The sequence below is a fragment of the Ixodes scapularis genome, unplaced genomic scaffold (assembly GCF_016920785.2).
Source record: "Ixodes scapularis isolate PalLabHiFi unplaced genomic scaffold, ASM1692078v2 PGA_scaffold1__304_contigs__length_218370807, whole genome shotgun sequence".
NCBI lineage: Eukaryota > Metazoa > Arthropoda > Arachnida > Ixodida > Ixodidae > Ixodes > Ixodes scapularis.
In genome coordinates, this window is record NW_024609846.1 from 114,352,555 (window position 1) to 114,366,134 (window position 13,580).

The window sequence follows — 13,580 nt, forward strand, 5'->3', positions numbered from 1 at the left end:
CGCCCACTCAAGATTTAGAGATAATCACAAAAAAATGGGGGATGGGCGCTTGTCCGGTCATCAATTTTACATATCAATGTATTGTGCATATTTTCTCAGACCTTACAAATTTGGGTATGGGCGGTTGCACGGCATTCTACGGTAGGTCACATGACGTCAGTTTTTCCGCTAAATTTAGTGGAAAAATTTAACTGGTCTGCGCGTCCTGTGACGTCAGGTCACGCAACATCAATTTTCCTGGTTTAAGAAATTGAATTGGTATCTAGGTCTCGTGATATCAATTTCCTCGCTAAATTTAGTGGGAAATGCGCAGACGGATGGACAAAATTTTAGGAATTTTGGGCTCGCTTCGTTCTACAGGAACCCTCGGTAATTAGTGGCTTCCTTACCGTACCAGACCATCAAACCAGTAGTGAGGGCATCAATTTCCCATAGCTGGTGCGCAGAATGGGACAAAGAATCAGAAAATAAGCTTCACTTCACCAAGCCCATTCTTGAATTATGGGGGAGTGCCTGTTTAAAGAACTGGTCCCAGGAGGTCTTACGTCGTCTTCGTATTCTTATATTACCCCCATATACCTCGCTTGTGGGAAAGATCCTCAACTCTGTACACACTACGGATATGATGTATTGAACCCACACATTCTATGGGTGTGCTCCAATATTGAGGAAAAACGACGGCATCATTTTCTCGAGTTCTTTTAGATATCATGCACCTTTTCACCCTGTTCTTTTACTGGAAGATCATCCTGTCATCTTATTTGATCCTGTAGTCAGTTTTATTTCTAGCTCTATCTATGCCAATTTTAAAACCACAATTATCCGTCAGATTACATGCCATACTAAAAATTTATGGTAAATTGCTAGGGCAATTGTGTTGCATAAGTGAAATGTTCTAGCATCGCAAACATTTAGAGATACCTTGCTTCAAGATGCCAGGTGCCTACGCATACCACGTGTACACTGGATAGTTTTTCCCAGAATGAAGCGGTACTACCGCTAATCGGGCTGATAAACCTGGGAATCTTCCAGAGCTTTCCATACTCTGGAGCTCCTCTCCCTCAATGCACACAGGTGGTCGAGCTCCTCCTCGCCTACCTTTCTGTTCACATGACCTCCCCTTTAACCAATTAGCGTTGAGCACTTCACTCCTCCTCTTTCACCCGTCAACCAATCAGCGTCGAGCCTTGCGGCCACGCTTTTATCTGGGCTTCACGAAATGCCAAACACCTATCCAAAGAATGTTTCACGTTAAAAGAATGTGATGCACAACCTATACTTCGTTTCACCTTATGTCCAGACACAGCCGATGCTACGAGCTGATGGGACCTATTGGACGGCACCAAAAGTGCACCATCATAATGTTTGTCATGTTTCCGTACATGTTCTATCATAGCTGAACTATTCATAAACAGATAAGACCCAGCGACTTGTGCAAAACAAACTATATATAGTTTGGCACACTTTAGCCTATGTTGCATTTTGCAGCATAAAACCCTTAATCATCATCATTATCATCAACTACACAGTAGGTTTGACCCCCTCAAACATGGAACTAGCTGTTTAGTATAGAAGCAAAAGAAATGGAAACAAAATGCAGATTGATGAAGTGACTGTACGATCTGCTGTTAATGATTATTTTTGATGCATATGGAATCAAAGGCAAAATAAATAGTATATGTTCAACTGAAGTTACTGAAATATAGTGAAAATAGAATAATTTTGATCACTCAAAGTGATGTTTCGTTCCAGTTTTAATGGGTGTAAAAAAATGGAATGCTTAGTTCAGATTAAATAAAGTAAAAAGCTTTTGTCATTTGGTCATGAACGTCAATGATGTTTTATGTGTAGGACTTCATAACAAAAATTGGCACATGAACGATAAATAGGCCTTCTTAATATAAATCCACTGCTCCAGCTAATTCATACTTGATTTTCTTATTGACTATCCGATCGAAGAGATAGAAGCAATATAAAGGCGATAACTAAACAAAACAGTTGACAAAAAATAAACCTAAAAAACAATCCATATAAATCTCCTTGTAATACCCAAATATCCTTGCTAAATCCCGACTTTCAAGAAGCTATCGTCAGAATATTGCCGTCCATCATATATAATACCTCCCGGTTTTACATTCAAAATAAATTGTAACGTCCCGTTTTGGAGGAGTGCTTTCTCCTTAGCACGTGGGTGCATTGCGGAGATGCACATAAAACAAATATTTCAAAACGTCCGAGTACTGTCAGTGTTTAATACAGAAATGAAATCGATTACATTATTTGAGACAATAATCGCGTGTTCTGAAACTTTGCACGAAGACACGGTAACGATTACACCGTGTAGCGGGGCCTGAGCTATTAAATTTTCAGTATTAATAAAGCAAAATTACGTTTTGGTGCACTGTTGGCGCAAATATCACATTTTGACAAACTGTAGCAGGGTAAGCACTTGGACGCTGGCACAAGTGGCGCAGCAATCACATCACCGCATTTTCAGGTGACGTGCTAACAGACATTGGCATCTTCCCCAAAAGCGTCAGTGGCTGCTCGAAACAAATATTTTTCCCACTACAAGCAGTCATACGCTGCTTCTGTCAATGCTGGAATGGCTCTGTGCGTTACAGTCGAGTGCATGCTAAAAGCGAGTGTTCGCTGGACTCCTTTTACAATGACAGAAACTATAAGTTGTTTTACCCAGCTCGTGCTGATGATGACTTGCCCTCCTATAATTATTGACAAATTGAGGACAGCAGGGAGGTGGTTTTGCCTCCAGCGCGGGCTTCCTACCTTCGAAAAAGCTACATCTCGTGCAACTTGAGAGCGTGTGCGCAGCCAAAGCACTGTGGAGGGCACGGAATGCATGCTGAAGGCTGGGTGTTCAAAAAGCATGCCCTGCCAATTTCAGCTTGGCAGTGATTATATATATACTATAAACTCTTTTTGATGCTGTGCAGAAACAAGGTGATTCAAAGGAAGAATAGTTTTTATTTGTTTTTGTGGTTTTTACACAGTGAAACACACACACAAAAAAAAAATCAGTGGTAACTTTGTATGGGAGCAACAGATGAGATCAGAGTCATGACACACTGAAACAACTGCACCTCTTGGTGGCATGAGGGTGACTCAACTTTCACCGACCCTCGGGCACGTCCTGTTCACCGAAAAACAAAGAAAAAATTTAAAAAAACAATGTGGGGAAAATGTTCACAGAACTTACAGTGACCAACTAGCTTCGTTTGAGCCAGCGTTCCCCACAACAGTTCCTCAACATGACCAAAGCCTCGTCCATCCTTGCATCACCTTCCCTTGGCTCCTCTTTCCGACGTACTCAAGCTAGCGTGGTTAGAAAGGTAAACCCAAAAACAGAAAGACAAAACAACCGCTGCAAAAATACTCAGTCGTCAAAAATACCAAGGAACTGGCAGTAAATATATATATATATATTTATATATACCGTGCTCGTGATTAATGTGTTTATTTCCACGCTTTTGTTTGAAATATTTTGCTTATATCCCTTTCCAAAAAACAGCTTTCCTGACTGCGTAATTCTACCTATGTTTATAGCGGAAACATTTGTAACCCTTATTACTGATTTCGTTATATATTACATATATATAAAAAATCGTTAACACCGGGCTCTTAACAAACTCTACAAGTGACTCCTAGGTAGAAATTACAAAACAGCTATGGACACCACAGATGGATCGAGCAAGAGAACAAGGGGTCGGGGGCCAACAGTAGAAAAATGGTTGACACGAAAATAACAGATCTCAAATCTTCTCTGCGGGCTCGGGTAATGCAACAGGGCTGCTGGTGTTGGTACGCACAATCAGCCTGTTGTATTTACGCTGGGTCTAGCCGTATATGTACACCAACAGTGCTAAAAAACGAACCAGAACAAAAAAATATAACCTGTTGTGCTATCACGATTATTCACGTCTTCCAATGAAGGTCTGAGCACGGATATAGTGTACATGCAGTATAGACACAGACGTGGAGAGAGAGAGAGAGAGAAATTTGTGCGACTACCTTTCATATCTATTTTTTTGCTCTCCTCAGAATGAGATCTTTTAGTGTCTTATGTGCAATGGGATTGAGTTGTGCATAAAGCCCATAGGTGGGGGAGGGGTTCACATATACATTTAACACGTCAAATACCACCTCGTAAGGAAACATTATTTCCTCTGTAAAGAGATTCACTCCTTCCGAGATTCAGAGTGAAGCACGATGTAGTGCTGCACACAAAAGATCACAGAATTCGTCTGGAGGGAATTACTTGCTTTGTATCGATGGGATAAAGGCTGTAGATGAAAGACTTGCGAAACTGGTTTCTTTAGGTTGATTTTTGAGGATGTTCATTTTGAGTTTAAAATTTTAAACCTAAATATCAAAATGGTGCACCAGAGAAGCTTCATCTTTGGTCTTTGGGCACAAAAATTTCTTGCAGACTTCGTTAAGTGCTTCAGTGAATGTCAGCCTTGATTTGTTCTGTTATGAAGTAGCGTAAATGTCTTGCAGCCTCTGCCATGCTCTCATGACTGACTTGTTACCGAATAATAAAAGTGAAGCTGAAGCTGCGCCATATTAGACGGTAACTTCTGGCATTACTTTTAGCGATTCGGGTGAACGGTGTATGGCATAAAAAGTTGAAATGCCCTCCGAACTGCAACACACTAAATGCATGTTACAATTTTATCCCCCCCCTCCCTCCCCCCATTGAAATAAAGTCATCACGACTTTAGCAGTTCTCCTTGCACCGAGGCTTGCCCAATAAATGACTGATCAATGGTTGATGACACAAAAACTGGCATTTATGTAAAGCCAATCAGTGAAACAAAAGAAGAAAGTTTCACCACAAGTTTGGTAATGAACAGTCCCTCGGTCCGCTGTGCATACAAAACTGACAATTGTTCAGATCTCGCACCGCACCTTCAAGAGCTAACGACAGCACCTTGCTAGCTAGTAATTCGCTTCTGCAGGTTTGCAGACAAATGGATTCTCTCTCTCTCCACAAAGCAAATGTGTTGCAGCAAGATGGCCTCTCTCTCTCTCTCTACAAATAACTGAAACGCCTCGTCCTTTCCCACAACCAATGACATGCCCCCCCACCCCAAAAAAAAAAACACATCTCTGGGGCGTTCATCACACTTGAAGTTGGGAAGCGGGGGTGGTGGGTGGTATTTGTACTGATATACTTCACTCGAAGTAGAGAGACGATGAGAAGAGACTAGCAGGTAGCATAATGGGAGAGAGAGACAGCCTCAAGACAGGGACAGAACACTACCACGTCTTTCTTTGTTGTTATTGGGGAGGAGTACAGCATGTGAGTACAAGTGTTATGTACACATGGACACTCTTCCGAGGTTACAACGAGACTGCACGCCTTTACAAGACTGGAATGACACTTTGGGGTTTGGGGGAGGTTCCGGCCACTGGGACAATGCAAGCCGTCGCGCGACGCACAAAGGCGGATGGCGAGGGAAGTCGGCTCCTCACACAAATGGTTGCCATGTCTCTCGAGTGCTACAGCCTAAAGCGAGCTAACCATAGCGGAAACCCTTGAGCCTCAGTTAAGGAACGACTAGTGGTTTTCTTTTGACAATTTGGCAGAGTAGACCTGGGAGTTTAGAATGTAAACATATCATTATTCGCTTGGCGGCAAATAATGCTGCAGTGAAGCAGCATGGCTTGCCGGTTCCAGTCAAGGGGGCAGTCGCAAGCAATCACTCAAAGTTTTTTTTTGCTGTCTTTCCACTGTACCTCAGAATATGATGCTTCTAAAGCTTGATGCTAGCAGTCTTAAAATATGCTTTTCATTCTTACAGGAGGTATAGATCCTTGTGAGAAGTTGCTCTTGAGGCACATTCTAAAGTACAAAGGGCCTGATTACAGTTCGCTCTTGGGTTGGACTAGCAGTAAAGGCTTTGACTCTACGTTCGCTAGGAAGGTATGAATATGTTTCTTAGGCATGCGGTTATTCATAGGTTTAGTGAGCGGGATGCACTATATTCGCTAGAGCATCGCATATGTGGCAATTGAAATAACTACACTGAAGAAAATATTTCATAGATGTCAAGTTTGGGTAGTAGTTTTTTTTTTCTTTTTGGCAAAGTCGATTGCGTTAAGGTACCCAAACCCATTATCTGGAAAATTTAACAGCAAGTAAAACAAGGATGAAGACGGGGAATACTGTTTAAAAGGTTCACCGTCGCATCCAAAGAACAAGAAACGTGCCAAGTATCCAATGCAACAAGTCGTCCGACTGCAACAACCGATGAAAAGAGAGTAATGCCCGTTGAACGTTTTCGCGACTACCTTTACTAACTCGTACACACCTAATCTGCCTCTTCTAATTTGTACCTATGGCATGGACATACAGTAACACGAAAAACAGACGAAGCTCAGAAGCGTCTTCCCAAAGATGCAACAAGCAGCGAAAACACATGTTTGATTCAACATTGCAACAGCATACGTCCTGTCAACGAGCACATGCTTGTGCAGTAACACGCCGCATGCAAGAAAATCACTGGGGTCGATATGAAGCATTACATATTCCATGAGAAACACAGTGCACCCAATGCCCGTGAAAGCACTGCCCTGTTTTGTAGGTGAATGGCTAAACCGGAAAAGGTATAAAACACTTGACTCGAAAAAATGTGGGAAACGAAAGCACAATTTTCACTCGGGTGTGTTTTGATTGGCAAAACGCCACACTGCCATTCCTACGTCCGAATGGTTCAACGTCAGCCCTCCTCACGATGCCTTCAAAATCGAGACTTGTAATTGAGACAACAGCAATGCACCTTTTATGAAAAAGCCAAACGAAACAAGATTCATCGATAAGGTCCGTCATGCACCTTGGACAGAAGTGTGAAGTGTGGAGTGATTGACACTTCCGCGGAACATGGAACAAAGCCTGAAGGCAACACTGAGCTCCTTCCCAGCAGACAGCGCTTCGAAAAGTACAATGAAAATAAGTTACTGACGAGAAACACGCATACAAACAATGCTCTTTTGTGTTTCATGTGTTTCATGAAGATGAAAGGCGTGGAAGGTCAACCCCGGGAAGAAGGGCTGTGGTTTACAAACATTTGTACCATATACCATCTTTTTCTAGTGTGGTAAAATGAACCAGGAACTGGGGAAACAAGTGGTGTGAGAAAACAGGCAAAAAGCATGACTTATGGGGGAAAAAAATAAAACTGAAACCTGCTTGACAGAAAGCACGAACCCAAAGGGCAAGGGACAAATTAAGAAACACAAAAAGATGTCTCTGCTACAGAGGCTGCTACCAGCAACCACGGATTTCTTTTTTGGCAGCTCTTGTCAGTAGCGTGCAGAGTATTCCTGGGCACAAAAACCATAGGTCCTCTGTAATGCTCCTCTTCAGTGGTAACAATAAGAATAAAAGAGCCGACAGAAGGTGTAAGATCCAGGTAAGACGGGAACAGGGAAGTGGCGACAACAGAACACCTGTGTCGCCTTTTTCTCCGAGCGTTTCTCGTCGCTTGAGCTCGCACTGCTGCAGTTCAGAGAAAAATGGAAGAAAGAAAGGACAATTGCATTTTGAAACTCACTTTGCTAGAACCTAATCTGCAAAAGGAATAGTCTTTTGCAGGTTACAAACTACAGGAAAGTGCAAAGGAACTCGTGTAAAGATGGTGCCTGGCAAGGAGGAAAAACCTGCACAGGCCACACTATTCATTGCTAGCTCCATTTGCATTGCTTGAAGCATGAGCAATAATCCAAGCACTCTTTTCCCACAACTCTTGCTTCATTTTTAGGTGGCTGATCTGGGCATGCCGAATAATAGGGTTGTGCGAATATTGGAATTTTCAAATACAGTATAGACCACTTACAACGTAACCGCTTATAGTGCAGGACCGGGTATAACGCGGTTTTTTTAAACCACCGGTTTGCCTCCCATAGAACTCCATGTAATTACATACCGCTTAAAATGCAGGCGCGCGAAGTGAAATACCGGTTAGAGTGCGGTTTCTGGCACAGCCCGGCGATCACGCCGACGACCGGAGCAGCGAGCACGCTTCCCTGTGCGACACTAGATAGCGGCGCTGACGGTGCGAGCCGCAAGCGGCACTCGCAAGACAAGGCAACACCACCTGGACAACCGCAACGACAGACCAATCGCAGGTCAAGAAGTGTTCGCGCGCGTTGCATGCCGGTCGCGGGCCGGCTGCTTTTATCCGCAAACATGGCGTCGGTTGTGATTGTCGTCGTAGACGGCGTTCATCTCATCGTTCCGCGTAAAAGCGCTATCCTTGACTGTGAATTTTCGTTGTGTGTCGTTAAGATAACCCAGCACGTACGTCGTGGCGGCGCTCTCAAGACGGCAGAAACACCCGTGTCGTCGTGTGTTTACTTCGACTACAGTGGTGATTTCTAAGCATTTGTGTCCTCGAACATCGCCCGGATTTCTTATTTGGCGCATTTCATGTGTGTGCTCAAGTTCAAGGTATTACTGGCGCGTACCGTATGAAGGATGCGAATTTTCACGCGTTTTCATCTTCGGAGAAAAGTGATTAGGGTTACCAATCCTGAACGCTCGCAACGTCCGTCTCAACCCGCGACGCCGTTAAAAGGCTGCGCCAGGCAAAAGTCGCTCATTTCTTTCAAAATGTGTGACTCACTTGAGAGAGAAGTGTACTAGTCTGGTGAAATAAAGACTTTCCTCAAACTAAGCTTTATTTTTCATCTAACATAGAAATAAATTCTTTTACAAAGGTAAGTCAGTTGTCTCATGGCATGTATTTTGGCCTGAAAAATTGATGTTTTGGTTATAGTGCGGTACCGCTTATAGTGCGCATTTTTGCGACTCCCACGACATACGTTATATGCAGTCTACACTATAGTCGGTTGCAAGCTAAGAAAAAACCGGAAATGCCTCTCAGAGGAAAATGTAATCCTACGCCGAGAAACGCCAGCCAATCGTTTTCATGACGTCACGATTCCGTGGACCAATCGCAATCCTTTTGAAAAAAAAAAAAAAACAAAAAAAACTCAATATGGTTGCTGGCCTTAGCAACGCGACGCTAGTTTCTCGTGACAATTATTCTGCTTTTTTGAACCGTGTTTTACGTGCCCGAGGTTACGCCACGAAATCTTAATGGTATCGGCTTGCGTTTGCAGCAGTTTTTGCGCGACAACGTGAGAATCCAGCGACGCTATCGCCAACGAAAATTTCGAAGCGGGCGCGAGGCTTAGCACTGCTGAGAGGTATGTTAGACGGTATGTTAGACAGCATCTTGGGCAGAAAATGAATTGGGAAGACGGTACATTGGACATGACTTTCTTTCTTTACTAAACAGCTATTTCGTTGACAAAAACATATTCTGACTTATTTAAATGTCTTGAATGAATTAAATAAATATTGTAGTAGTTTAAGACACGTTTTCTGGAGGAAGAAAAAGCAACGTTGCTAGCGAGCTACTTTCTCGACGGCGGAGGCACTTCAGGTGGGCGCAATGCGCTTGTGGGTGGAGCTAAAAGATTGTTCTCAGGTTGCATCCGACTATAGTATTTTTGAATAATATGCTATTCAATACTCGCTTCAAGATGAACTGCAATGTTCATATTTTTGTGTCAATTGTGTCGTGTCAATAGCAGTAGGTTAGCCCTTTTGAGTGTGCTTCTTACCAAGCACCGGTACACTGCAGAGAAACAACACCCACGGAGCTTGCTTCTACGGACGTTGCTTCTCTGAAGTTCACCGGTGCTCAGTAAGAAGTGCTCTCAACGGAGCTGCCGCGATTAACGCTTTGAGAAGTACAAATATTAGATTTGCGTGCTTAGGAGGAAAGTGCAATTTCAAAGTAGGATGGTGCATGTGTGTGCCATCCTAAAGGAATTGAAAAGCTAATTTTAGTGTTATTACATTTATGGACTGTCGCCTCATTAAAGTCCAGTACCTATATTGGGATGGCTAGTAAACGACGCATTTGACATAAAATAATACCTATAGAGATGCCCAGCTATACCTAATCGAGGGGATTTGCAAGTGAAAGTTAGTGGCATATAGCAAGCTTGCTATATGCCATTAACTTTTCTTCAATCTCGCATCTGAGAAAAGAAAATTTGCGTGGATGATCACGCAACGTGATGCGAATGGACAGCGTCAGCTGATGTGACATTTCAATGATAATGCACCGTGATCGACTAGAAGTTCTGGTGATGTTGCAGCACGCGGTGTCTCGCATAACCCATAACTGATCACAAGCAGGACAGCTAGCACCAAACACGTTCTCGCGGACACACTGCACAAATTGCTTGGTCGCACCAGAGTGTCTATTCTTCGCTCGGTAAGATTCCCTTCTACGTTCCGCTTCATGTTCACACATGGCATGATCTTGACGTCTGATGCATTCGATCCTAGCACCCAGGATGAGACCGCCGGCGCCATCTCATCGACAACGTTTTCTCTCACAGGGGCATTTACGCCGTCGAGCAGCCGCTGCTTGCTCCGGCGCGTATATTTTGACCGCCCCATTCTTGCGCACAAAGGCTTAGAGCGCCGAGGAAATAGGCGACCGGAGGCAAGAAAGAGCAGGCGGTGAGGAGTGCAATCTTTTGATCCTCAGTTCAATTGCGATTGGCAAAACACGCTGTGCCTCAACTGCGGCTATTATTGGTGAAAGGGCGAAGGTATCACTGCCATACTCGCCCTCTTTCAGCGCCAAGGTCACCTGCGATAAACATGCGCATGCTCCATACGTTTTTGGTAACACGACACTCAACCAGTGCAATAAGACCAGTACAGCTGACGCCGTAAAAAAAGACAATCATGAATGACGAACGCAGGCTGTCAGAACATCTGTGACTAACATGTACAATAGCCGCAGTATTATGTACAAACTTTCACTGTAGTGTAGAGCATTCACAAAGCTTCCATTTCTTTTTAAATACATCAGGCATGCATGTGCACCACCCTACTTTGAAAGTGTCCCAGGCGAAAATTTCTAACTGGGACCAGTTGGCACCTCAACTGGTTTCAACTGGGACTAACTGGTACCAACTGGGAATCAACTGGGACCAATAAGAGTCCAACTAAGACCAGCTGAGGGGTCAACTGGTTTGAACCATTCCCAGTTGGGAGTCAACTGGTTTGAATCATTCCCAGTTGGGAGTCAACTGGTTTGACTCCCAGTTGGGAATGGAGTGAACTGGGACCAGTTAGGAAAGGAACTGGTTGGAGCGATTCCCAGTCGGACTTCAAATGCCTTTCCCGTTCCCAGTTCACACGGGGCAACAATTTTGACAAGTTGCGGCTGTACTGACCTTTGCTAATGAAGAAAATTAAAAACACTTACATTTTTAGATTGATACAAATAGGGAAATTTTTAATTACTGGGTACGTTTATATATTTATAAAAATAATATAAAAATTTTAATTAACTAAATAATTTTTTTAATTGGAAAATATAATTAGTGACAAAATGTGTTCACCCAAATGAACATTTAGTGCATTATTAAAATATATTAAACATTTATTAAAATACCTACAGTATTTTTTTTTTCTTTTATAAATAAATTTATCTTTTGGCCAATCAGCTAGCCGGCCGCCGTGGCACGCGGCTGCGGATTAGCGGTACGCGCCGTCGACAGATGGCGCAGCCTATGCTGACGCCGGCATAGGACGCCGGAGTCGGACGGACGCGGTAGAGAAGGGTCGCCATCGCCCAAGTTGGCGTCGTTATGAAAACGTCAAAACTACAGCTGCGCTTCTTTGGACCTAACTGTACACACACCATGGTGGCAGCGGTGAACTTCGAGGATGGCAAGATGCAGTTCAGCGATTGGAGGGCACCCAGGAAAGACCGGACGGAAGAGAAAACGCTGCGGAGAGCACGATGGCAAAAATGGCGGGAGGTCTACCTCGAAAATGTTCGACTGTTGTGACAGAGATTGCAAGGTGGGAGCGCTACCACGTCCTATCAGGACTTCACCTGCACAACGCGGGATCACGCGTGAGCACCTTTCTTCACGCGATGGGGAGAGAAGCTGAGGACGTCTTCACTAACAGACGCCAGCGGCCGATCTTCCTTCATCTCGAGAATACTACCTCTGAAAAAGCTATTCAACCGTCGCAAGCAAGTGGCTAAACCCGGAGCGTGTACGTCACCGAACCTATTATTTAGTTTCATTCTCCAAGTTTTTGACAATAAAGTCTTATCAACCTTCCATTTTGTGCTGTGTTTCATTGTTGCCGGAGTTGGTACCAGCGGTAACTGGGACCAACTCCAACTGAGACCAGTTGTAACTGGGACCAATTCCAGCTGGGACCAACTCCAACTGGGACCAGTGGGACAACTCCAACTGGGACCAGTTGCAACTGGGAATTGTTCCATAAACCAGTTGCAACTGGGACCAACTGGTCCCAGTTGAAAATTTTCACCTGGGGTGCTTTTGTCCTAAGCATATGCGACTGTCACATTTGTACTTATTTAAAGTGATGATCGCGGTAGGTTAGCCCCATCGAGAGCGCTTTTTACTTAACACTGGTGCACTGCAGAGAAGCAGCACCCGTGGAAGCGAGCTCCCCAGGTGTATTTATAGTTCTTGAAGCAGCACTTCAAAACATACAAATATCGCAGTTCATCCTGAAGCGAATATCGAATAGCATATTATTCTAAACTACTATTCGAAAATTAGAATATTCGCGCGCACATTCCTACTAGATTCAGTTACAGGCTTCAATGAACATTATGATGGACACTTGCAAATTCTAAAGCACAAAACAAAAAGGACAAAAACAAATGCATATAAACAGATACCAAATACATAAGTTTGTTTATATTTTGTTTTTCTCCTCCTACGTCTCGCGTTTTTGTATCCTAGATCGAAATGAAATCTTCATGCGGAATTGCCTAAGGTATTTTTGGCTCAAGCACCCGGCGTGGAGCGGGAGGTACGGCCAGATACACACCTTTCAAGTAGTGCCCTCCTGGAGGCTAGAAGGCAGTTCCTGGGATTTTGTGGGCAGCCTGGGCGGGACCTGAACGGCCGCCGCTGGCCTCTCTCTTTCGGCAGCTAAGGCACGCTCGCTCTGCAATCTGTAAGACCAAGTTGCCTTGGAGTCGTCTTTGCAAATATTAGAGCCACTAAATGAGCTCTGCTTCTCCGTTCCCCGATTTTCTTGTGGGTGCCACCATTTTTGTGGTTATATCGTGGAGAGTGAGTGCAATCAGCGATCATTCAATTAAAAAAATGTGACTTCCTGAGCTTTAGATGCGGTGCCAGGAAGCTCCGATGATATTGTTTTGCCTTGGTGGAGACTGTTTAAACATTTCTGGAGGACGGAAAAGTGTTTTCTGCGATTTCAGATTTAAACCTCAGGTAACCGGCAAAAAGGATTTTAGGCACCAAGTTGGTCAAAGTGTTGTTACTCTGAAACTTGCCAATGCACCGCTTAGTAGCAGATGAAAGACAGCAAAAATATGGTATTAGAAATGTGTGGCAACATTAAGAGTTGCAATTGGTTGATTAACACAAAGAGTGAACATTTCTGTTTTTAGCTTTAGTTCTTCCAGCAAAAAGTTCATACCTATATCCGTCCTAAAATTATG

General features: G+C 43.7%; 1 protein-coding gene across 1 annotated transcript in view; it reads right to left on the reverse strand.

The window, feature by feature from the left end:
• Nucleotides 1–2,965: 2,965 nt before the first annotated feature.
• Nucleotides 2,966–13,580, reverse strand: part of LOC8053885 (calmodulin-binding transcription activator 2) — a 955,024-nt gene continuing 944,409 nt past the window's right edge. Inside the window, 2 exon segments of the mRNA XM_042290892.1 lie at nt 2,966–7,522; nt 12,941–13,067. Of these exon segments, the coding sequence (XP_042146826.1) occupies nt 12,966–13,067 (102 nt within the window). The 3' untranslated portion in view covers nt 2,966–7,522; nt 12,941–12,965.